At 36.8% G+C, this 27,546-nt stretch overlaps 1 protein-coding gene across 2 annotated transcripts in view; it reads left to right on the top strand.

Moving 5' to 3' along the window:
* Positions 1–1,404: 1,404 nt before the first annotated feature.
* LOC139744894 (protein FAM219A-like) overlaps positions 1,405–27,546 on the top strand; it is a 125,926-nt gene continuing 99,784 nt past the window's right edge. The window contains exons 1-3 of one of the 2 annotated variants that reach the window (XM_071655305.1): positions 1,405–1,525; positions 4,788–4,896; positions 5,541–5,576. In XM_071655305.1, the coding sequence (XP_071511406.1) occupies positions 1,469–1,525; positions 4,788–4,896; positions 5,541–5,576 (202 nt within the window). In that variant the 5' untranslated portion in view covers positions 1,405–1,468. The remainder of the gene's footprint in view (positions 1,526–4,787; positions 4,897–5,540; positions 5,577–27,546) is intronic. The other variant, XM_071655306.1, reaches the window with a different exon arrangement.

Raw genomic sequence — 27,546 nt, 5'->3', positions numbered from 1 at the left:
GTGGTTTTTTTTGTGTGTTTTTTTTAAATGTTTTTTTATTTGTTTGTTTGTTGTTGTTGTAGTTGTTGTGTTTTGTTTTGTTTTTTGTTTTGTTTTGTTTTGTTTGTTTGTTTTTTTTTTGGGGGGGGAAATCTTGACGGGGGCACATTCATGTGACTGAGAGATACTCGGCGAGGGAGCGAAGCAACCGAGCGGGGGGGGGGGGGGTGTGGTAAGGACTTTAAAAAAAAAAACGGAGAACAAAAGTCGCGTTTATAAAGCATTTAAAAGCAAATTTCTATATAGGGAATTAAACAGTGGAAAGAATCATTGCGAAGGACTATGATTATAACATACGGGGGTACATTATGTTATGTGGCGGTTTGAGATCCTCGGCGAGGGAGCGAAACGACCGAGCGGGGAAGGGTGTGATGGGACGGGAATACCCTTCCCACGGTACGAGGGACTTTTTGTAAAGACAGAGTATAAAAGTCGCTTTTATAGAGCATTTAAATCAAATTTCTAGGGAATTTAACATAGTAAAAAATATCACTGCGAAGGACTATACGATCATAACTTATGCAAACTATTCATTTTACTATTTGCCTTTCGTCTGAAATGTATTAATTAAAAGCTAAAACGTAATCTCATTGTTCGAGAAATAAAAATTATTCTTATCTTATACTAGAAAGCATAGAAGAAAAGGAAAATGTAGGGTTTACTGAAATTGTTCCACGTGGCACACTCGAGGACACGTATGAGGCTACCATCTTGATATAGGCCTATACTAAATTTACTCAAAAGTAAATATTAGTGCATAGATATAATAATGTATATTGTTAGAGTATTATAATTTTGCATTTTCAGTTATGAAATTGACAACTTTTTGACAAGAAAAGTGCCTCTATGTTCATTTTGGTCTTAAAATAATTGATTATTTGCTGTTTGTGTGTTCTTTTTTTTTTCACTTGGCAACCCAAGGAGGGGGTTTAAACCCCCTAAACCCCCTTCCCCCCTGTAGATCCGCCACTGCTTATACTGTATTTTGTTTTGCTCAAATTATCCGATATGTGGCATTTTCATGGCAGTCAGGACTAAAAAACAAACATATTTTGAAAATGCACATCAGCAATGACGTACACATTTTAGATAAAAGGACAATAGAGAAAAGAACAATGGAACTATGAAAAAGCCTGTGATAAGTTGTTATCCATAACAGACATTCTATAGGGACATGGATTTTGTTTTTGTTTGTTTGTTTGCTTGTTTGTTTGTTTTAATTTTCACAGTCGTCTCTTTTTCGCGAGACGCTGTGATACTTGTCAGTGACTGTACGTACTTTGATCACCAGATGGCGCACAACTGAAATCGGGATCAGCTGGCAAGCCACTGCATTTTGTCCATCCATCTCGTTCATTCATTAGCAAGTGATCAACATCTCATTTACTTGCCACGGAAATCCTCCCCTCCTCGACGTCACGGAGCAAGCATGGAAGATGACGAGACGGACAGCGGCTATGCCACTTCAGTCAACGAACACACGCGGGTAAGGTGCACCTCTTGAAAGGATTATATCAGTTTTCCACCGAAAAATCCGTTCACTTGGGAATCATATGGTAATGTAAACGGAGGGTCGCTTGCATCGGCCCCATTCATTATTTTCGGTGTATTGTTTCGACGCGGCAATTATTTGCAGCTTTTCATATGTTTATTGACCCGTCACATTGAACGTGTCATTTTATATCATGCTCTTTTGTGGATAAAAGCGGTATGGATTATGATGATTAATGCTAACGAGATTTATAGGTACTAGAGTACTTACATGTACAGACTTGCAACAGTCACAGACTCATGACATCGGTGTAAGTTGGGTCACAGATGGTTTAACCTCATCCTGCGCACCATATAGCTTTTACTTACAACGTGTACTGTAGTAGGCTCTTACTTAGGCGTACCCTTACTAAATTATGCAAGCATTGGCTATTCTAGACTGTCTGGGACTGTAGGAGTAGAGTTGTCACCAGATTGTATTCCAGCTTAAGTATAATGGATGTCCTAATACTCCTATGAATTACTTCTTTAGATATAATGCCAATGATACATTTAAAAATGTTTATTAATTTCTTTTTTTTTGGGGGGGGGGGGGTGATGAACAACAAATACAGCATAGATGCACTTTTGTCTGTATTCAATTTGTGTTCCACCTCTGTGTTCGACCTGTAGAGTAACATAACTGATCACTCACCGATATTTGAATGAAGCCTGGATACTGGAAGGGTCGATATCAGCTTCAACCTCCGACGTTGTCGCCAAATATGAAACAAATGTGTGAATTGCATATTTTTAAACCCCTAATGAAATAAGCTCACAAAACTGCAAAAGTAGGCTAAACCCTAAACCTAATCCAGAAACCATATTTTTATAGTATACTTTTTAAATGCATTAGTGCTGACAAATATCAAATATATGATTTCACAAGTTTACATTACTCTGATAGCTGTAGCGGCAGCATGCAGCAGTATCCATAATGTTATGTTACGACTTACTTGATACGTCAGAGTTTGAATGTAGGCCTATAATGATATGATTTTACTCTGAGGTCACATAAAGACTTTGCAGTATTTTGATAGCACAAACTCAATGTGGCCATCATAAATACTAATATTAATCATGCAACGGTACTTGCTTACTGTAATTTGAAAGTTAAAAAAAGTGATTTACACCTGGACTCTGTTTTGTTTGACATGGATAAATGCGCAATTGATTGCTCAGAAATAGCACTGTCAAATGTGATTTTTCAAAAAAAAATTCTTAATCGGCTTCTTGTTAGAATTTCACAAACCTCCACATACTCTAATTTATAAATTATAAAATCTTATTACCAGATTACATAATCAACTACTGCAGAGAACTAAATCTATTACACTGTTCATTAATTGCAAATTACCAATATCATGCATCATTTTGCTCTTTAGATTTGTTTTCATTTGAACGTTATAATTTTAAGTAGAAGTAGTCATTACATTGCAGATGCTCGAGTAGATTCTAGACTTGGAAAAGTAGGCATATGACCAGGAATAAAGAGTGGAGTAGAAAGGCAATAAGACAAATCAATTTTATTTCATCAAGACAATTAAAGGAAACCAAAGCCCAAATATGGATTGAGTAAAAGCAGCAATATTACTTTGTAGTAGAAAACCACAGTAGAAGTTTGAGGAAAATCAAAAAATCAGTTCAAAAGAAAGAAGATGACTACACTCCATGACATTTTTGGACAACAATATAAAGAAAATATAAAAAAGAATATAATTTCTCATGAAAAGTACACATTTCATCAACTTCTTTATAATACTGACAAATGTACATGTACGAGTGTATGTTACTTAACCCGTTGAGGATGAGTCCTGAGTTTACTTGGGCAGGTGTCTATGGGAAATGGGTATTGTAGCAAAATCAGTCTGTCCTCAACGGGTTAAGGGAAATATTATTACTTCCGCTTTCTGGCTGGTTTAGATTTATAGAGGCTATTTCAGTCAAACATTACCAAAAATATAGTCTCGTAGTAATCATTCATACACAAATGCAGTGTGAGAGTTGCCTATTTTCAGCGCAGATGTGTCCTTTTTTCTTTTGATTGTGATCATCAAATTCCATGAATCCACATCAAAATGTCTCATTTTGATATTTCTGATAGCTTCATATGAATTCAAAATATAGAATTGCAACAGTAAAGTGAAGGTGTGCATATTGACATGATTGCCACTTGCCAAGTATGTTTTACTCTCTGTTTATAGACATCCATGTAAAATTGAGTTGTTCAAATGAGACCTGCCCTCCTTTAGATGGGCCTGATTAGTTGTGAGACTTCAGGAGATGGCAAAGGAAATTATTTCTGCACTCTAATGTATCATAGTTCTAAGATGATCTCCAAAATACAGTGCTCTATCATTCAAGCATCAATTGATTTAGCCTATTTTTGTTTAAATTGTAAGTAATATAACTAAGTGAACTTACCCATCATTACTTGTAACAAATATACACTGTATATCTTCTTTTTCCTTCTTTTATTTTATTGTTATTTTTTTGTGGGGGGGGGGGTCGAATTTCTGAGAGAGAAAACTTGACTCATTCTTACTTTTTTGGGTTGTGAATATGATTACAATATCCTCCCTTGCTAGAGGACTTCTTAAAGGATTTGTTGAGAAATTGTGTATCTCAAAATACTCTTCACTTTGATATGCATAAGTTTGTCATTTTACAAACTATGTTTGTAGGCAGTCATTAATTTCCTAAGGTCTCTGTCACTTGAAGCCCATCTGTTTTTGTTTATTTTTTAATTAAAAATGGCATGAATTATTAAACATCGTAAAATATTATTATTATTAATTTTTAAGATGATGATCTGTATTATGTATACATTGTACATGTATGTAGTCAATTGTGTACTTCTGGTATGTACAGTATGAATATTAAAATGAAACTATTATAGAATTTGTCTATTATGGCTGTCTGGGGTACACAGATCAAGTGTCTACAAGAGACATGCTAATACCATAACCATGATGTTTTGACAATAACCATAGATTATGTAAATTTGGGGATCGCTGTGGTCATACATTTATTTTATATGCCTTAGATTTTCTCATGGATTTATAGTGCATTTGCTGAACTTGTACTATAGTGTATGCCATTTTTAGATGTCATTTTGTTCTGTGTTTTACTAGTACTTTTTCAAATATCATTTGACTGGTTAGGGCCCAGGATTCTAGAGCCTTGCAGAATCATTGTTCTGTTTCTTGTTTCAACAGATGTTGGAGACAGAGAGAATGACCACCCATTCGGATATTACTGGCTCACCTTCAAGTAGACATTCCATAAAGAACCTTAGAAAGCCATCATCATTACAAGTCAAACTAGGTAAGCATGGAGAAGCTCCTCGATCTGTAGATTTATGTCAACCATGTTATTGCATGCCAGAGTATGAAATGTCAGTCAGTGTATTGTGTATGTAGATGTAGAGTACAGGAGTGTACATTGAGCTGTATTTGTGATGGCATGTTACAGATATGGTGTAGAGGTGTTAAAACTAAAAACATTAATAGATATGGAAGTTGCATGTACATGTAATTAATTTTCCAGCACACAACAGAGTGAATCAGCCAGTCAGTGATGGTACAAATATGTACATATTGTATGCTCGCAACTTAAAAAAACAAACAAACAAACAAACAAAAGTTTGATTATAAGTTCCTTCAATGCATGGTTTGCAATGAAGCTGCATTAGAATTAGATATGTGCCTTAAACACTCAAATGTAACTTTTTGTGATATTAGGATACTGAGATTTACAGCAATAGTCCGTGGAAATCCAGTACTCTTGACTGTGTTTCAGAATAAGATTTTCAAATGTTAATCAGTTAGAGGAATGTTAGATGGGGTGTATCTTTTTCAAGCAGGTATTTTTTCTGACCATGTCTAGTTTTCTTAAGTTTATATCTTTTGTCCCACAAGTTTACATGATTTTCAAAATGGTTTTTGATATGTGTATTTCTTTTTAAAAAGCAAAGTCATCTTATAGGGAGCAGGTACTTGAGTCACGTAAGTGTCCTTTTTTCCCCTTTGCGCACATATTCAAACTGACTTGTTATTAATGATGTTCCATCAAAAACTAAAAAAAAAAAAAATTAGTTATCACAAATGCATGTTCCTGGATTCAGTTATATTTATCATTTTGGGATTTGTATTTTTATATCTGCATACTTACGTATCATTTATCTAACACCTTTATCATACCGGAAATACAAGTGTAGTTTGATATAGATTGGGATTATCCTTTTCTTGTCATGAGGGAAGGTAAACTGCATGCACTTCTCATCAGTGGTGGTTGTAGCTGTTATAACAGAAATGATACACAATAGTCCTTTCGAATTACATATTTTAATTCTAAGCATTATGTATCTTTGTGAAAGGTTACTCATAGAAACATTATTTATTTCTTTTTTTTTTTACTGGAGTTATACAATATTTAAAGAGAAACTCCACATTCCAGAGTTGGCTTTTCATCTTTAAAGTCAAGTCAAATTAGCAAAATAGGGAAAGAAAGCTCTATCGAAATCATTCCAAAAAAAAGATACTAATGAAATTATTAAAGTTTACAATTCTATACAAGCCGCTTGTACTTAATGAAATACTGATTTGATATCAGTCATTGTAAATCTTCAATGTTTGTTAGATACCTTGATAATATCATCATCACACAACTTCCCCTCTCTTTTTGTTTTCATTTAATCCATTTTAGCACCCATACATGTACCTACCACTTTCAAAAGACTTCACCTCTATACCATAGTATCTCTTAGATAGATTCTTGCAAGTGGTACAATGTCTTTTGATAGGATAATATATATTTTCAAATCAATATCAAGAAAGGAAATTTGGTGAAACGTTCAATAATGCATTAGGGTCTCCTTGACAACAGCTTTCATTTGCATAGCTTCAATCCACTTGGGGGTGGGTCTTTCAAATAAAGCATGACATCTGAAAACACATCAGTTTTGACTCCAAATGCATACAGTCAGTACAATTAGCCCTTGTGCAATTCTTTACTTTGGCCTGTGGCCTCGGTGAAATAAAACTACACCTTGGCTTAGTATGCCTTTTCCAATCCATTCAAAATCATGTACTATTTATATAATTAAGTTAATAGTAATACCAAATCTTTCAGCAGTCTTGGAGTAATGTGATAGGGGGTAGGTTTATATTCATCATTCATCACTAACATCGATTTCAGCTCATTACTTACATGTCAATGTGACTGAAAATAAATAGTATCATTGAGAGGTATTTGACATTTCTTTGAAGGTGCAATTTGAAACTTTCAGACAAGACCCCCCCCCAACACACACACACACACACACACACACACACACACATGCACACATGCACACACACTTGTACCAAATAGATAAACATTCAACAAAACAGACAAACAAGAAGTCCATTGACTGTAATAACTACATTTCTTGGGCTTTCTATTAGAAGGAATTACAGAATGAAGAAGACAGTGGTGTACCTGGTATTTAAACCTCTTGATGTCATCCACTTTGGAACATGTGCTCTCCATTTAGTGATCCTGTTTGGTATAGGGCAAGCAGTGGTTACTAGTGGTTATATTGGATTGTACTGTTATTAAGTACTACTTAGTAATCCTTTCAAAAATGACTGCATGTCCACTGCTAGAACACATTTCAAACGCAAATGCTCATTTTAAATGCATGTGCATGCTTTTTGAAAACTCGTCACATGGGCCAATATAAAGAAAACATAACTAGAATTACACATGTTTTCATGAAATAATATTTTTGGCAATTTACCCTTCAGATATATATATGTCAGTAATAAATGCAAGGAATGTGTACTTTTTGTGTGAAAAAGATTCAAAATGTGCATAATTCTTCTCTGTATATTATGTCACATCATATGTACTGGTGTAACCCTCTAATGTGGTAATGGTAGCAAATGGATTGACTGGAACTTTAGAAATTCATAACTTTTAAAGGAATTTTCAGATTTTCCTTAATTTGAACTCTGCATTGTTTTTGGGCAGATTTCCCTCATTTACCTATGTACAAAGTTGACACCAAGTTCATGCACCTTGTGTGATATTGTGAGATATATTGGTTGATTAAAAATACAAAACAATTATTGAATTCCTTCTTGAGAGCAAGCTTTTGAAATTGTATCTTTTTCATTGAATTATCATTATTATGATTTCTAATACGATTGTTAATAGTTGTGATTAACCATCTGTATAACTCATTTGCCACTGTCATTAACAGTATTTTTTTATCACCTAACAATAATTTAGCTATAATATACGAATTTTTCTAATGTAGATGCCATCTATTTTGAAACAATGTAATGTTCACAATTTAAGCAAGTTATATGGTGTAAGCAAGCCTACTTTGTGTATTACAATGCCATTACACTATTAAAGAATGGTGTAACTAATACCTGGTAGTAGAAGTACTGTCCATTGTACACATTTATCAAGATAGCTGAGGTGCTTTAAAAGTAGAGAGGTTGTAATCTATCAGAAAATAGTTTTTGAAGGCATAAAAAAAAACTGACAATCATTTATTTATAAACATGTATGTTATTGGAGCTCTACATACAATATGTTTGCACATGACCCATATTATTTTCATGGATTTTCAGATTATGAATGGGCAGCCATGCTTTGGCATTAAAAAAGAAATAGGTTCAAAGTCTTACCTGTTATCACATACCCAATAAAGATGTGCATTTTTAAACATGAAGGAGAGGATAAGGCAATCGGTATCTGTAGGAATGTTTAATTTGTGACTTTAACATCCCTTTGTATTGATACAGAAACTGGATGTGATAAAAATTGAATCTGATAGGAAATATCATTATGTCAAGCAGTCAAAGGTTATATTTTGTTAGACTACCATCAGCTGTTTGGGCATATTTGTAAGTACAACTGTAGTATAACTGGAGGTGTGCAGAAGATTGAAACAGAAATTTATGCATATTCTTAGGCTGAGAAAAGTCTTTATAACGCAATACATTGTACCCTTCTTTTCCCATTTCACCCATCTTGTCTGCACAGAGTTCTTATAAATTATCAATTCTATGCATATTTCAAGCATTTTTCCTTTTTTTTTTTTTGTCTTGGAATCATACAGTTGATGTAAAGATTTCAAAATATGATGAATAACAATGAATGCAAGCAAAGGCATTGTACTTTTATCGATCAAACTTCGAGTTTTAAATTATGAACTTCCCATTTTCAAATTCCATGAATACAGCTCCCATTTCACCCACTCAGTAGAAAAGGGGTAGTCCTGCCTGAAAAGAAGATCAGAAAAAAAAGTGCTGACTCTACTGAGCTATCACATGCTCAGTGCATTCCATTTTGTAATGACATATTTACCCGAATAGGTAAACTGTGAATTTCTTTGGAACGGAAATTTAGCATACGCCCATCAGGGAATGTTAGTAATATGGTTTGTAATTAATAATGAAAGTGCAGTACGCTGTCTGGAGGCTTTCCAAGGGAATATACTGGTGTGGAGGGTGCTTGCAGTATGAATATATAAGACAGTCTGGCACAAGGCCAGCTGATAGGGCAGCAATTCTGCATGATCAGAAGAAATGAGAGGGAAGGCAGTAAGTTTCAAAGTTGATAGAACTTGGCTAGCGCTGCTAAGATATGTAACAGCACTGTATCTTCCATGGCAGCTGTCTTTGGCTTGAAATCTCCACAAATATTTGCAAGCTGTCTGTCGCACTCTCCAAAATTAAGAGTGAAGATGGAAAATATTGGAAATATTTTCATCATTGCTTTTTAGCTAGCAAATATAATACTATATCTCTCCTGTTGAAAAGGCTGTACTGTATTCATACATCAAATTCTTGAACAGATATTTGCAGCTGTCTCCATTTACTTATTTCAGTTCTTGCATGTGTATCTTCATCGTGTCATTTTTCCTTTCGTCTTGATGAGACGAATTTTTAATTAGAGCATAACTTACACTGAGAAAGATAAAGAAGGATCAGAAACGATGTGTTGTTTGAAAGTCATTTGATCAGAGACTGGCTATTCAGATGACATGAGCTACTATTGATATACACCATATGTTAGCGATTCTTATTTTTTGCGAATCGGGACTTCCCAACAATTTTGCGAGTGGTTAGGGTTACGATTGTGGAGCACAACACTGAACGGAGAAATATATGTGTGCACGCCACGTTCATGTTGGGATCAGAGTTGATTTTTTCATGTGTTTTTAAATTCGCAAAGAGCACCCAACTAGTGAAATTCGCGAAAATAAAAAAAACCCTCACAAAATATTTGGCATATACAGTATGGAGGGTAGTGCAATAAGATTGCCAGTTGTGATATTTAAGATTGCCAGTTGTGATGTTTAAGATCAGTATCTGAAGAGGATCATTGAATACACATTGCCTTTTTTTTCAGAAAAGAACATTATGGAAAAAAAAGTGATGTTCTCACTTTGTATAGACAGTCAGTCAGCTTTGAAAATATTGTTTCACGTTGGTTTTTCGCTTTGTGCTTGAAGAAATGGATAGAAATGCACTTCGATAATACAAACTTGGATCTCTGAAGTCTGTTACAGTTTAATGTAAATGCACATGATTTAACAGGAAAACTTCACACACGTGGAATAAAATATTATCTGTAATTCTATGATAATGCACTCATCAAATTGTCAAAAAGCATGTGACAATGAAAATAATAATGTATATACCAGAGGAAACCTTTCATTCCTTTTTCCAAACTCGAGCCAGTGTTCTAGAATTCAGAAGTTTAGGCACTTGCTGTCATTTAGTGACTTGCTTGGGAGATCACTGTTGCTGCAGCCAATATTTGTGCATAGTGCATGTGTATGGCATATATTTTGAGGTTCCATGACATTTGCTTACAGTGTAACAATTGCTCCCATGCAATATCTGCATGCAAAGCCAAACATACGGTACATGAAAATTTTACTCCACAGACATAACCCTAACCCTAATCCTTATACACTGTACTCACATCAAACTATAAACCTAACAACCCTAACCTGAAGTTCTTTGAGAAAATAACACTGGAGCAGGAGCAAATGTTGTGTCACCATATTTTGCAAGCATGATATTTCTTGAATCTGGACTTGTGAGTCAAATCGCAAGTGTGTGAATTCAAGACCAAGAATCACAGTGAGAGAATGAGAAATAAGGGAACTATCTCTTTTCAAAAGAAAACTTAGGGGTTTTTTTTCTTGGTGAGGAGGATAATTGTGCAGTGCATAGTTGTGTTACATGTACATAAGGCAATATTTTGGCAAGTTATTAATTTCACAAATTACTCATGAACACTGTACATCAGACAACTCACAAAATTTGCAAAAGGGAAAACACTGCAAGATTATGTAAAGAGTTTGTTCGCAAAAACCGATAAGTCCATTTTTGAAGATTTTGAAGTACAGTCTCTGTCATAAAATACAAAATAATACCTTTTAAATGATATATTGGTCACTATATATAAAGGTACATTTTTGAAGTTATGGTCAAAAGAAGCAAAAATTTTCTTATTATTCTCTTTATTTTTCTTGACTTTTAATCGCAAATATCTCCATTTGGCAAATATGGACTTATCGGTTTTTGCGAACAAACTCTTCATGTACAGAGTGTAGTACTGTACGTGGTACACACGATTTGTTAAAAGCATGGCTCACATACTGTGTGACACCCAAATCCCATAGTGTATCAGAGCACAGGCAGCCTACAATTGTACATGAATTATGTAGGTGATATGCTTGGTAGCATGGCAGCCACTATTTGTACAGAGAAACCCCTTTGTGACACGCTCGCTTATACCAAGGTACCACTTTTAACGAGACAAATTTGGCGGACCTGATTTTTGCACTAGTGTATAAAATTTAGCTAGTCTCTAGTTTAACTATAGTAAGTTTACAACAAGGTACAGGTTGTAATGAGGTAAAATGGACAGTACTGGCTTCCTTGTTATAACAGGGTTTCCCTGTACATTTGTGATAATGTCAGTGTTATGACTTCTCACATTAATTGTGATGGACCAACTGTAAAGTTCAGAAGTGCAATGTGTTTTTTGCTGGGCATATTTTTCAAATGAAATTCATTCGTTGTGATCTACATGCATGCTGTCGGCCAAGTTCCAAAATGTCAGAAACCAAACCATATGATAGAAATATGATTTATTAAAACTGCTCGGTAAGCATACTGTCATGCCATACAATATCTAGTGATATCTTAAGTATTGACAGAAATAAAAGGCACCATTTACTGTACTTTATTAGAAGAACTGAGTAAAGAAAAAAAATGAATGTTGTTCATTGCTTATAGGCTGTTTTGTTTTCACTAAGATATTAACCAAAATTTAATGGCACATAATTTGATTGTAATCAGTAGAACATACGTTGTACATAGTGCTGTCAATATGTGTGATCTTCCAATCTTGTATGATAGAAAAGAATGCTAGTCACAGGTCCTGCCTCTACAGTAATTGCAACCTGTAGCCACACTGTTTAAGTTCTCTTGTTATCTTCATACAGTCTGTGGAGATTTCACGTAGGCGGCAGTGGTGCATGAAATACATTTGACATTTCCAGCAATTTCAACTGATACTGTAACTGCTACGCATTGATTCACATGCCATTGCACTTCACACTTCTCTATTTCTGAAACCTGATTATGAATGGTATCAGTATTTTTTTAAAGGGGGTGGGGGAGTGGAATTAGGGTAGGTATGGTGTTTGTTCTGATATTTCTGAGGAATTATTAACATTTTAGCAGCTTTACGAGTGCAGACTGGAAGACTTGAAATGCCAAGGCCAAAGTTCTACCATTTCTAGTCCGCAAAGTTACCTAAAAGCATATTTGCATTAGAAGCATCAACTGACTCCAGCTATGAATACCCAGTACCTACATGTACACTGTCAGATGTACTTGATTTTGAATCATGGATGTCACAATAGTAGGCAAAGTACGTGTAGCTCTCCAGGAGTGATCATGGTACAGTATCTGTATCTAAAAGAAAACTTAGATCCTATCTCACTGCTGATGAAAAAGTTCAGGGCTTTCATTGCTAGTAACTTTGTGACTAAATGCAACCCTGAAAGTATGCATGTGATATAAAATGCACTTGTTGGGACTTGCGTTCGATATCATATTACAGTTACATCCACATGCAAAGTGTCAGACATCACTAAGATTGTATAAAGGGTGTATACAAGTATCTCAATTTTTATTGTCATTGTTATTAAAATAAAAAAAAAAAAGAAATGCACAAATATAATGTAGACAACGTTTGTTATATTTTCAGGGTTGTGATTTTCTTTATCATTGTTTGCTGTTTTTTGCTTAAAAGACCAAAGAGAAAAATATGTACAGTGTACATTGTATGATAAGATGTGATATTACGGATATTTCAGATAATGATTGACCAGGACATCATACTACAGAGACTCCAACTCTCCCGTTTTCGACGGGAGATCTCCCGCCGAAAACCCATTTTTGCAAAATCTTCCGTTCTCCCGTTTGAGATTTAATTTCTCCCGCCCTGGCTCTTTGTCTCCCGTTGGAAAGGATTTCTTACATATTTCTATCGTATGTTGAAAAAAAAAAGCCTTAGATAGCACCAGAGAGCATCTAGAACCCTGGGAATTTCGCGCTTCGCACACATCAACTTTGAGTCTCCCGTTTGCAAGGGGTTTCAGGCGGGAGAATCTCCAGATCAGAAGGTACTTTGGGTTGGAGTCTCTGATACTAAGTACATATAACAATATTAAATTGAAGCTATGGAAATTATATTTGTATCAATTCATTTCACGGGTTATCATGGCATGATATGACAATATAAGACATCTCCTTTGGTTATATTTGGAAGTATGCATTTGTATCACAAGCTTGTTGGCACAAATGTATGTCTGAAGCAAAAAAGAAAAAGAAAAAAAAAATCCAATTGTAAACTGCTGTGCACTGCTCAAGATTTTCTGGTTGTCAGTCTACATGTAGCTTTTTTGATAACCTCTCATTGAAAATGGTGCTGTACAGCTTTTCTTGGGTTATTTTTAGTGTCAGTATTTGCCAGATTTAAGAGTACTAGCAAGACGGCAAGGTACAAAAGGTTGAAGTGAATGTAGAATGGTATATTGCCAGTCAGTTAAAGAAAAATTGTCTGCTTGAGCTAATGTCTAGTCTAAGTGTACTATGTGTGATATTATCTTTCTTGTGTGAAATGGCCTTTCACAATCAAAGGAGGTCTGGGATGCTGACAACTGTGAAAATGCGTAGACTCCTTCTTTGCCTTCGCATCTGGTATTGTGTGGCAGCAGAGCAGATGATTCATTTTGGTATAACCATATGTTGCTATGGCAACACTGAGTGATCAATTTATCTCCATGTTCATCAGCATATGTTTTACTCACCGAGTGCTGATTACGCAGACACCGTCCCCAGTAATACATGTATGTGCTATCGGTTTAATATCTCATAATTTTGTTGAATAGCAAGACAGGAAAAGCAATATGGATGCGAGGGTAGATTCCAATAGGCTTGTTATCAGGCTTATAAAACTGATACCGGTAGCTGTTTTTCTATATACACGCATGTGGCAATATATGTAGCAGCATTGCCTTGTAGTGTGTACATTGTACAGAGCTCCATGGTCTTTTATGTTCAAACTCAAGCAGCTGCCTCGCATTTAACAAAACATCTAAATTCTTTGCTATAAAAAGTAGCAGGCCCAGTACATGTTGTATAAATTTTTGATGGCAAATTCAACTATACAAAGCTAAGATTGCAGGTTACATTGTGCATATATATATATGTATTTCTAATATCTTTAATCATAATTAAAGAGTAGCACTGGCAACATTGGTAACAATGGAAGTGATACTGAAGTACTAGTAGTGATAGTGGTTAACATAATCACTATTTAATGCAATGATGGTGATGAATGTTAATTATAATGATAATTTTGATAAATAGATGTTAAGAAAGAGAACAAGAGTTGAAAAAAGGAGATGATAATCATGATATTGACCAGCATTTGTTATACTGTAAAAGTGGATATTTTCGCGCAACTGATTTTTCGCGCTTGGCCGGGTAAGAAGAGATTCGCGTGTTTTTAATTCCGCGGAATCAAGACGTCACGCACAGGAACATATGGCAAGCAAAATATTCGCATGCTTTAATTTTCGCACTAGTTTCTCTGGTTGAGTGAAATGCGCGAAAATTTCCACTTTTACAGTATACTGATCTTGTTTAAAATCAGATCATGCTATTTATATCAATCAAAATCCTTATTACAGTAACTGACTACACTATGAAGTTGAAGAATTGCTCTGAAATATCAGAGGATTTAGAATGCACAAACTAGTATTACGTGCTGTGTTTCATGCTGTTAGTTTCATACCTATTTGTTTTTTTCCCTTTGACATTATGACAAAGTGAATCATATCTACAATATGGATCATGAGCTCACCTGTCTTGAATTACTTGCTCTTTTAACCCTTTCTCCACCACTTAGTCCAATGTGCACATATTACACGTCCGTACCTATGGACAGGAAATATGCTTGGGTGCAGAGAATCAGGGGAATGAAACTCAAATATACCTGTGGATTATTGAGTGAATGCAGCAATACAAGTAGAACACTTCAGTGAAAGTTTGAGGAAAATCGGACAATTCGTTCAAAAGTTATGAATTATATAAGTTTCCGTGCCGCCATCACTGGATAAGAAGACTACAACACTTTGTGACGTCATGTATATGTATGGGAAATGTCATAAAGAAAATGTCAAGAGAATTCAACACATTATCATTTTTCTAGCATAAAAAAGAGCATTTGACTTACCGGTACATTGTACCTCTTCTAAAAAAAGGCTGGGGAAAATAACATTACCCTTTCACATTACTGTATGTCAGTAACAAGTTGAGGAAATGTGTACTTTTCATAAGAAATGAAAGTTTGTGGATTTTTGAATATTTTCTTGTTGTCCAAGATGACATCATGAAGTATAAGCCGTCTCCTAATCCAGTGATGACTGAAAGTTTGTTCTTTGCATCTATTAAAATGTCCTATTTTGTTTTCAGGACAGGTTCTCTCCCCCCCCCCCCCCACACACACACACACTTTAAACACAAAAAGAGAAATTTCACCCACGATTCCACAGACCACTCTGGAGATCCTCCTCTTAGCATTTTCTACAAATATTTTTCTACAATTCTTTTTTCTGTAAATGGGAAAAGGGTGTGGATGCCCAGGGACCAAACTGATTAAAATGGTTGTAGTCTGATGGTAATTGTAAAACGCATTAGTGGAAGGTATCGATGGGTTTAGAGTGAACTTGCCGTTTCAAATGTCTGCCATTTCGTAATAAGATAATCTCTTAATTAACAGACAGAATGAGGAAAAAGAGTGTACTATATTTGACAGAGATGTAATGGTATTAATTTCATTTATGATATTTACTGATATATGCTCACACGCACAAAATAGGAGCTACAGAGTAATTGATCAGGAGAAAATGAATCTAATGCAAGTAGTAAAAGCAAGAGGAATTTTTATTGCAGGCTTTTAATGGAAGCTCTGATGATGATGAGAAAAGCAAAAACCTCTTCTTTTCAAGGGGGGGGGGTGGCTTTATTCTGCTTGGTTTCTGGCGTATGTATGCTTCATCTGTGTCAAAGAAACTAGTCATTGCATTAGAGTTTGTTTTTAGTGGAGCTGCATAATGACACTTGTTATACAAGCTCACTTAACGTGTCAGGATATCTTTGAAAAAAAAAGGTTACACCCATAGTACATGAATATTGGCAAGTGACATTGGAAATAATGAGTGTGCTTGTTGTGTGACAGGTATTTTACTCTTTTTTTTCTTATAAAGGTTACAAAAATTCAACTTCAGTACATTCTAAGCTTTTTCACTTGATGACATAGAAAGCAATCTTTGCTCTGTATATTTCACAGTTTTTATAAAACATCAAATGATTTAAACATCACATTTAAATCATGATCACAAATATAAATACTTAGACATCTTTCGTGCGCATTGTTACATGGTTTAGTATCCTTTTTAGCCAGGTAGGCTACGTTTCTTACTATTATGCCAAGAAGATAAAGGGGGAGGGTATGCTAAGGTGAATGCATCAGCAGTTTCCTCATGATTACGCATGATTGTATAAGTAGAGTTTTGAGGATGAAACCATTTTTGAATTATTGTCATATGTGCAGGTGGTGCGGTCATATTTCATTCTTATTGTTTTGTTGTTGTTGTTATGCTTTAAATATTTTGCAACTGTTTGTAAACATGCATCAAAGATAACCAAGTGGAGATGGTTTACCTCATCCTTGATGGAGATACTATTAAAGAGATAGAGATGCATCTATAGAGAGATGGCAGCATCCGCCCACCTTCCCACAGAACTGTGATCATATCGCATTCTGCTGGTTGACGTCATTCCTCTCTGTGACGCGGTCACCACGCCGCCCGCTGGGTGCCGGGTGCCGGGGCGAGGTGCGTGTGCCGGCGATACATCGTCTGCTCCACCTCCCTCCGAGCATTCAATTACATCTGCCATTACCGGGGTCTAACGTGAGACTCGGCAAACATTTCTATCCAGCTTTGCCCCCGCACTCCTATACCATCAAGTTTACAGACAAAAACAAAAAAAGAGAAAAAAAGGGGGAAAGAAGGAGTAAGCACATGAATGCATTTATAAAACGTCTGGCTATACACAGATTAAAAATGCCGATGACATTCTGGACCATAAAATGTATTGCCTGTAGAATACTTGGGGGAACTTCATGCTCCATACATTTTTTTTTTGTCCTGAAGAACAAAATAGGTTCATGTATTATAGTGAAAAACAGATGGTTGGTTATTGTATTATGCGGAGAGGTGATTTTGGCACTTTGAAGGATGAATTGTAGTTGTCTTTTGTTTTCTAGAAATGATATGATGTTCCCATTGAGAAAGCATCAGTGACAAGGCTCTCAGTAATCATGTTTGCTTGGGATTGGCGCGTTCTGAAGCTGGGTGGGCAGTGTTGGGCCGCGGCATTCGGCTTCTTGTTTGTCGACAGATCAAATTGCTCGCACAGAATGTGTGAAAACATCCAGACTCGAATTTCTACGCACTTGGAGGAGTAGAGAACGGGGAACATTCGAGACGCTTTGTTCTTCCGGTGGTAAAACTCCTCTTCCTACATTCCTTCATCACATCTCTGAATTTATGATTTGCTTGTTTTACAGGGGTTTTTTTATGGCAAGAAATTGGAAAGATTGAACACAGTGTATTACCATCTTTGTTTAAAAGCAGTAAAGGTTTGCAGCTTCAGCTCATCAAAATGTGACACTTTTCAAACACATTCCTCTCAATTTGGAAGAGCAGACATACAGACATATACCAGACACATATATACATAAACACACACGTACAGAAGAGTATTCCCTGAGTAGTATTTTTTTATTGAAATACACTATCATATGTGGGCTTATTATTCTCCAAACAAAACTTCTTTTATACAGTACATACAATGTAGCCAATGCACATATCATATGTGCATGCTGTGTCTTTATTTTTTTTTTGGTACATCAATAGCATCATGTGAAGCAATTGAATTCAGAATGTGCTGATTTGCGGGACAGTAACACAATTTGTTTATCTTACAAAATAAGGGTTCCAATTTCTTTGATTTACTGAAATCCCTGATCTCAAAGTGATTTTGTCAAAGGCTATCATGTTTTGTCTGCTGGCTATGGACTATTGGAAGAGAGCTTTTTTTCCTTTATGGAAGTGCTTATCAAATACCAAATAAAGGTACAGGCTTCCATCTCCATACTCCTTATCCCCCAGTAAATTTTGAATTTAGGAGCCCATCTGCTCATAAATGCAAGACTTTGTATAGACAGTAGAGAAATTTACAGTGCAAGCATGCATGGTGTTGTCACACCTTTGGAGCATTGTAGTATATACGTCCATGGCTAGACCTCGCGGTATAAATACATTCCACCTTTACTTTTCAACTAGGCATACAGAAACAGAAAAAGAGAGACCATGGCAAATTATGCGATCCGTGGAGATAATTACCAATTGCCAACAAACTCCCTGCATGATTTGTTGCTAGGATACCTGTCGACGTGCCAACATGTACAGCTGTACACCTTCAAACCTGTGCCACAAACTTCCAATCTGTAGGATGTTGAGGTTTTGAGATACTGCCAATATTTACAGTGAAATGGCAATCCATTCTTCAAGATGACTTTCATAAACAGAATGAAAACAAACAGAACATTAACAAGTTTCATAAAACTTAGATGTAGATTATTAAGGAAGTTTCAGAAATTCCAAGGTATAACTTTTTTTTAAGGGGAGGGGGGTAACAGTTCATGTACTTGTGTATATACATAATTTGGAACCACACTGGAAAATTTAATTAGGTGTTGATATCATTGCCCCACAAGTCTCCTGTCTGTACACAAAATGTTACAGAATCAAGTTTGGGGTAAATAATGTGATAATAGCAACTTATTTAGCAAATGCAATTCTCCCTTGAAAAGTTTATTAGAGAGTTACAGTATTATGGTGTTACAATTGTTCAATGAAGTGAGTAACAAATTCCTTTTAATTTCATTTTACCAGAGACTACTTAGTGAAGGCTTTTGTTTTTGCTTTGTTTTGTTTTGTTTTTTGTTTTTTGTGGGGTTTTTTTTTTGTGCCAGTTAATGGGAGACTTGTGAGAGGAAAGCATTTCCTCATAAATATGGGTAGCATATAAGTATGCAATATGCAAGTTTTCTGTATACTGTCAAAAAAAAAAGTACTGGTAGATGATTTGAAGTTAATGCATTGTCTCCTGTGCACTTGTCAAATTCTCCCAACTTTGATATTGGACCATAAATCAGTGACAACTCTTTTAACACTGAATGTTGTTTAAACTTTCGGGGATCATGAGGTACCACAAGCAATTGAAGAATTAGCAACAATTTGGATAGAATAGTCAACACATTCCTAAACCAAAATGAGCGGAGGAAAATATTTTTGTGAATTTTAGCAAAACAACTGAGAAAGTAACATTTGGAGTCAAAAAGGACCTGAGCTTTCAATCCTAGTAAAATCTTCGTCAGAGGCAAAATGACAAACAGGCAGGGACAGCAATATTTTGTATAAAAAAGACATCTTATGAACCCCTACATTTTCATGTTTCTATCAATCGTGAAAGCCCTTCTGTCATGTAATACCACATTCATTTTGCACTTGACAAGATTAAAATGATTGTAGTTTTATGAGATGTTGACTTCCTCTAGTGATACAAGAAAAATATTTCTGCACAACATATGCTGACTACAATGTATATGTTTGCGGAGGTAGAGAAAACATACCTATTTTTTTTCTGTCTGGTACCTAATGAGATTATGAGATGAAGGATATTCCATCCATCTGATGAATAAGATGTTCTCGGCAAAAGACGTCATAGTCACATTACCAAATCATTTGTTGAAATTGTTTACAGGATGTCATGTTGATGGATAGAAATGACAACTGGCATGTTTTGTTTTGGCAGGGTTTGAATTTTAATATGATTTACCCAATATTTTCTGTGGTACAATTTACATTTCACAGTCTCTCAGGACTTTGCTCTAAAATAAACACACAAGCCACCGTCACACTGGCAAAATATCACGAAGTTTAATCCTGAGTAGTCTTTGAAAAATCTTAGTGAAGTTTGCTCGTCCGTCCACACTGGCAGCCCAAATTCTAGATGTTTCAGTTTTCAAAGTTAGGGTCACTGGTGCACATGCGCAACAAAGAAGAAAGTGCTCGCCGCGTGACAGCTGGTGATTGTGACATAACAGTGCACACATGTACATCGTAATGAGGCCCCACCCACATATTGTTGATTGATGCCGCGAACAGGTGATGGACTGGTCGTGTGACAAACTTTGCGAAGTTTTAGTTGCGAGGGTTCAAATTTCCATAGTTTAAGGCGAAGTTTTGCAAGAAGTTTTCGGGAAGTTTGTGATCATACTGGCAAAACTTCAAGATCTTATAAACTTCACGATCTTTTGCCCGTGTGACCGTGTCTAATGATAAAAAGAAAGAGAGAGAGAGAGAGAGAGAGAGAGATAGAGAAGTGGAAGGAGCAAAGAGAAGTTAAAAGGAGAGAAAAAAAAATGTCATTACCTACCTAGCCCAGGCAGATGTAATTAATCAAATCTCGGAACCTTCACAACACATGAAATTTCAGACGACGTAAATACAGACAAACCAGTCATCTTGTTAGACCGTTGATGTACTTACTCACTTTCAGACTCGCTCACCCCACAAGTTCTTGAGTCACGTTAATTTGTGCGGCAGGAAGCCGCTAACGCGCTGAGCTCGGGCTCTACACATTCACAATGTGATACATCTCTCCTCCTCTTTGTCTTGTACAGTGTTTGCACACTGTTTTCACCGTAGGTGGGACTAGCGAAAATTCTTTCTTACATCTGCACCAAATTTGTGTGTAGAAAATAGGAAAGTCGTGCCGAGATTTGATATCTGTAGAGTGTTATTCCTGGAGTTATGGAGGGAGAAGTGAGGCAGTATGCTATCAAATCATCACGTAAGTACATCCGTGAAAAAATCGACAGGTATGCATTTCATGAACATTATCAGGATTCTCTGAATTTTTACACAGAATACTGGAATTTCTTTTACCATTTATGCCATTTGCATGTACAGTAATGTACCTTTCTACCAAGTCAGTGTATGTGTAACATCATTCCATGTTTAAGGTGAGTGTGTTTAGAGATGTTGTTTGAATATTGAGATAGATTTTGTGTGTGAATTATGAGTAGCGGGTTTGTAAAAATTCAGGTCGGCGTGTCACATGACTGTTCATTGAGCCAGTCTATTCTCATTTCATGTCAGTTCGCTCTGGGTTTCTTATTTTTTTCCTGGTTACAATTGTAAAAAAATTGACAGTTTTTAGGTTTTTACAATCTGTAAAGTGCATGAAGAGAATTTCCAGTATTATTATGCTGTGTGAGGAATTTTGCGTGTCCTTTGAGCACTCGGGCAGAGTGGTAAGAGGCATTATAAATACCCCTGTTATTGTTATTTATCATATTATTATTATTATTGTTGTTGTTGTTGTTGTTGTTGTTGTTGTTGTTGTTATTATTATTATTATTATTATCTCTTATCATCACAAGATATCTTCTAGAGATCAATATCACGTCAAGTTCCATCCTGGAACCTCAGACTTCTAGTACTTTTATTATAATCATCATTATTATTATTATTATCATCATCATTATCAGTATTTACAATAGGGAGCAGACGTTGACACATTGGCATGCTAATATACAATATTTTGTGTTGTGAGTCTGAGCTTTATCATTTTAACTAGCAGGAATATACTTCATCCAGACATGACTTATTGTACAATTGTATATTGTCTTCTACAAGGCTTAACTTCAAAAATCTGTTCAATGGAAGAATGTAAATTATTTGAAAGTACAATGTAGATCATCTGAACTGTCATACAATATTTACACCCTCATGGCCTCTGTAGACATTTTACTCACATTTGCGGACAGAATAGGACCCATCTGAAGCTATAGAGCCTTTCACGTACATGTATGTTGGCTACCTCTATGGGAAGCAGCTCGTGAGTATTGTGTGCATGGAGGCAGTTGATAACCATGCTCACCAGCTATCCAAATCTCCATGGCGATGTGAGTCACATATTAAGTGATGATCAACAATATTTGCTACCCAATAATGGTGTGATTGTAACATAGTGAGTTGGAACAGCAAAGAGAGACCGTCTCTTCTGTATACACCATACATTGTACTTTTTGCAATTCCACAGGAGTCTCCCTGGAAAGAGAAATATATGACATGAGTTCAGATGCAAAAACAAATTCATTTGTACCGATTGAGATATATGAGAATAAAGCTACTGTAAAGGGAAAAAATAGAATATTTACAATAATCTTAATGATATCTTCAAATATATTCCTTGTTAATGTTATGTAATGTGAGCAGTATCATATTTGATATCAGAGTTGAGGGTTTGGAACTATTAAATTGGATGCATGGAGACTGATCTCAAATGCACAAGACTCTCGAGTCATAAGATATGGAGGAAGACACCCATGATCATGATTTTGACGTGTCTCTGGGTGCGTTTGAATCCATTCTTTTTCTCGGCAAAAACAGGTTTTCCAAACGGCTTTCAGGGAATTTTTACGAGATGATAAACGCAAAGCTGTTTTGAAAGCCTTTTCGGAAAGCCTTTTCGAAAGCCGCAAATTTGTGCTTTCCGAAACAGGTTTCCTGAACAGGTTTCCAGAAACCTGTTTCTAGAAGCCTTTTGAAGCGAGATAAATGCAAAGCTGTTTTGAAATGGCTTTGTACTGCAGTTACGAACCATGCACGCCTTATGACCTCTTCTCTTCGGGTCGAATTGCGCAATGCAGCTGTGCAGTGACAGGCCAGTTATCGTGTTAGCGAAGACTTGATAAACGCAACTATTTTGGAAGCCATTTCTAAAGGGCTTTGGAAATGGCTTTTGAAAGCTGTTTAAAAACAGGGGAAAGATGATAAACGCAGCCTATGATACTCTCCTCTGTCTTCAACAGATGTTTCCTTGTGAAAACACCTGTCACACCTGTCCTTGTATTGATGGAATCTTTTGTTGTAGAGTTGTAGATATCATGATACAGAATGCTCAGTTCTTTCTGTCCCTGACACCCGTGCCTGACATGTCATAAATGCTTCTGGTCCATTCAATGCAATGTAGATGGGAGGACCGTATGTTGTTTGGTAGAACTGTTTCAGAGCTTGAGCGTAATTCACCACCCCTGTGAATGCTGTATTCTTTGATTCAACGTGGCATACTGTATGAGGAGAATGGTTCTCCCCTGCACAGTTTGATATAGTAGGGAAGGCTGTATCTTGTTGTCTGGTGGAACTCTATAGCTCAAATTCACAGCTCCATAACATTTGCTCACTGCGACAATTGCTCCCATGAAATATCTGCATGCTAAGCTGATCATAGATTCTACCCACAAACATAGTCCTAACCCTAATCCTAATCCTCACATCAAACTATAAACCTAAACCCTTTCACTACCCTGAACCTAACCCAAAGTCCTTGGAGAAAATAAAAATGGAGCAATTGTCGCTGGAGCAAATGTCGCGTCACCCGAATTCACACACAAAATGGGCATACTGTCACTTGAGCGTGTCAGTATGCATTCATTATTCAATGTCTGTTGGCATGTGCAATCTCTCACGCACATTTCCTCAGACAAAATTTGCATAATCCATGGGCTAAATTTAAATTGCCCTTGTGAATTCAGGCCTGAAAGTGTGAGTATAAGTCACCCCACCTTGTGAGTGCTATTTTTGACAACTCAATGTGGTCAGAACTGCAGTCTCAGTATTTATTTCAGCCACCTGCTGTTTATGTTCTACGCCGCATCATGGTACACCTCTACAGATTGACCACATTGTCATCGGCAGTAGTCGTCTAAGCTACCATGCGATGTTTCAGCACACACAATGAGCCAGTGCCCTGTTGCCCATAGCAACCAAAATTTCCCAGGCAATCAAATACAACCTACTAATATGAGTTCTTCACACCTACATAATTGTAGATGTCCTATCTTTATGTTATCATGTGGAAAAAATGCCCCATTTATGCATACAATCTGAGAGTAAAGTTTCCAAGGTATAAGAGTGAGTGTCTGGCAGGAGTCAGGGGGTTAAGTTTCCAGTGCACAGTATGACACCATGTTGCGAGGTCTCCAGTTGCGATCTCCATTTTTTCGCTGTGCCAGCTTGTGGGTGGATTGCATGCATGCATGCATAATTCCAATTCCGCCGGGGAATCGCCCCTATTCACTCATTCTAGTTTCAGGGATGGGTACCGCTTCAGCACTGCATTTCTCGCCGCCTCGCACTCGGAGTAAAGCTCGGTATAATGCAAGCCGTAAAAATCTTGTTATGTCTTCGCCATTCCAGGGGTGTCTGAGCGGGATGCTGAACACCTGAAGATTGGACTCTTCAGCAGACTCTTCACCGTGTTTATCACGGTTCATCCACTTGTAAGGGCATATATCCCGTCTCAGTTAATCCTCTCAACACTGTTATAGTCACAATGACATTACCATTGTACACAAAGTGGTCGTCAATGGGAATGACAGCATTAATGGCGTGAATCAATGATGGAAAGAAAGAGCCACTTGTTCAATTCATGTAGCATCATTCATGAGACTTGTATTATAGTCCAGGCTAGAAGGCACCTAACCTTGTTTTTTGATATATACAATGTTTTTTGATGGTTTCTTGTCAATTCGAGGGTGCTGATTCCGAATCCGATTGATGCCACTCGCGTAACCTTGAGCATTTTCGGCAAAATGCAAAAATCCAAAATGGCCGCCAAATACTGTATGCTAATTTGGCCGTGATAATCAGAATAAGGCGCATTCTATTACAAATTATTCCGCCAAACTTTGTATATTTCCTTTCCTAGAGTTGTTCCACCTGTATTTGCAAGAGAATGTTCATTTCATATAGGTTTATTTGGTATTTAAAGCTCATTTTCAATTCAAAATGGCCGCCATTCCTATGCGCATGTACAATATGAATGGTAAAAAAAATGCATGGAAATATAGAACAAATTTACTGTATTTCCAGTCCCGTACCTACGCCGTTATAAAGTGTTGGGTGTGCAACGCAAATATATTGGTTGCCACTTACAATATATAGGGCCTACATGTATTTTTATTCTTCAAAATGGTCGTCACTCTTATTCTGTACAATATGAATGGCAAAAATATATGTGGAAATAGAAAGCAAATTTTCTGGGTGTTTCTTTTTTTCTGACATCCAACTACATTGTTTATGAAAATCTAGTGCTGATCAGTGAAGGATGTTCTTAACAAAAAGTTATTCTTTAGTGATGCAAAAGTCCTTATTTACCACATGAATTAGGATTATTACTAGGAATTATGAATGGTAACCCTTACGATGTTTAACACAATTTCTTATCTTTTATTTTGTTTCATCTAAGAATATAAGTGCACTACACATCATGCAAAAAAAAAATCAATATACCATCCTGTTATGCATGCAGGTTGCATATAAAAATGTAATACTCACACAATATTAACTTCCTAGATACATGGTATTTATCAAATAATGTTGAAAATGGAGTGGAAGCTAGAAAGCAAGGCTTGTAACATGTTTCACTGAAACCATTATTAATAGGGCACTGAAAAGGTGCAAGGAATGGGGGAGGGGGGGAGTCCTGTGGTGAGTGTGAAATGGATCATAACTTCCATCACTTTTGTATGATATAATTTAAGAGTACCGCCTTGATGTTATCGAGCAAACTTGATTTTCTTCTTGAATTAAAACAGCAACAAACACTGGTGAAGGTATAAACAAAACTGTCCAAACGCAATACCTTTCAAACTATTCAAAACCAAGGACCAATGTGAAGTACCTCTTTCAGTTCTGTCACACTTCCCAAGTGTTTATTATATATACTTTGACATCATGAGGTCATTCATTCTCGTCTTAAAACCAAAACTATTCTTTTTTATTGTCTTCAAAGATCTCTTTAATTTGATGTTTGGCAGCAGGCGACATCAGCCCCAAATTTGCAGGATTCTAGGGCTAAAGATGCATATCAGTCCTGCAGTTGCCTTAGTTGTAACCACATCTGATGATGTTCAGCACTTTCATGACTTCCTCAAGGATCAGAGGGTGATTATTTGCCATAGGACCAGGACGAAAGCCCGTTGAAGCCGTCTGGCTTTGTTGCCATGCCAGAGACAGTATTGTAGGTAACTTGGATGGTCCATGGCCTCAGACCAGCATCTGCACCATCCGGTTTTGGGGTCAAAGCTGTCAGTGATGGGGAGAGGGGGGGGGGGGGGGGGAGGGAGATCTAGATTGGCTTGTGGGATTTCAGACACATTGATGGCAGGTTCCGGGGGGGGGGGGGGGGGGGGGGGGGGCATTTCATGAAGCGTTTTGTCAGATATATATATATATATTGGACAAACTGTTATAAGCCTAAAAACCATTGCATCTGATCGGCTGAGAACAAATCTGTCAGACAAAACGCTTCATGAAATGCCCCCAGGGGGGTGTTTCATAAAGCTGTTCGTAAAGTTACGAACGACTTACGAGTGACTGGTGATCAGTTCTTGTGCTGAATTATAGAAATTCTGATAAGTATAGCACATCAGAACTGATCACCAGTCGCTCGTAAGTTGTTCGTAACTTTACGAACAGCTTTATGAAACACCCCCCAGGTCAGCTACTAGGTTATCAGGTTATCATGATTGGAAGCCAAGATCAGGGTATGCGTAGACGGCACTGGGGACACTTGCCATCCTTTCCTTCCAGTGTAAGGAGGGAGAGTGATTGAGCACCAGTTAAGGAGGGCAGACTTCCTTAGCCTATGCCTGCCACAGAAGGCTACCTTGAACATATAGCGTTGGCAAGATGGTTGCTAAGATGGAAGGCATGGGCCTAATGGTAATTTTGTAGAGGTTGAGGCAAAGTCTTCAGAAGGAGAATTATTCCTCTATTGTCTTGAGATGGGTCAGTACTCGGCTAATGTCATCCAAGGACCCTCTATGAGACGTAAGGGTAAGATCATCTGCACGAGCAAACTTCCTTCACTAGTGATTATCATGTCACCATGTTAAAAGGAGTGGAGTTAGTTTATAGCCACCCTGGAGGAGGCCATCATTCAGAGTCCTAAATCAGTTGGTCTGCGACATCCTGAAGCAAGTGCTGAAATTTAAGGACAAGCAGTGTGAAGTTGTTATAGCACTGCTTTCAGAATGAGGCAGCACTTTAGAAATCTCAGAGCCTCCCTAGACATCATACGCAAAGACATTCACTCCGAGAAAACTGGTGGTAAAATCCATCTATCGCGAGAACTGTGAAGCCTTTCACCTATCTTGGCTACATTTAGGCAACAA

The sequence above is a fragment of the Diadema antillarum genome, unplaced genomic scaffold (assembly GCF_040938485.1).
Source record: "Diadema antillarum isolate AM-2024a unplaced genomic scaffold, OU_Dant_1.0 seq00001217_RagTag, whole genome shotgun sequence".
In the NCBI taxonomy this organism is placed as follows: Eukaryota; Metazoa; Echinodermata; class Echinoidea; order Diadematoida; family Diadematidae; genus Diadema; species Diadema antillarum.
The sequence above is the reverse complement of the archived record's forward strand: the minus strand, read 5'-3'. Positions and strand labels throughout refer to the sequence as shown.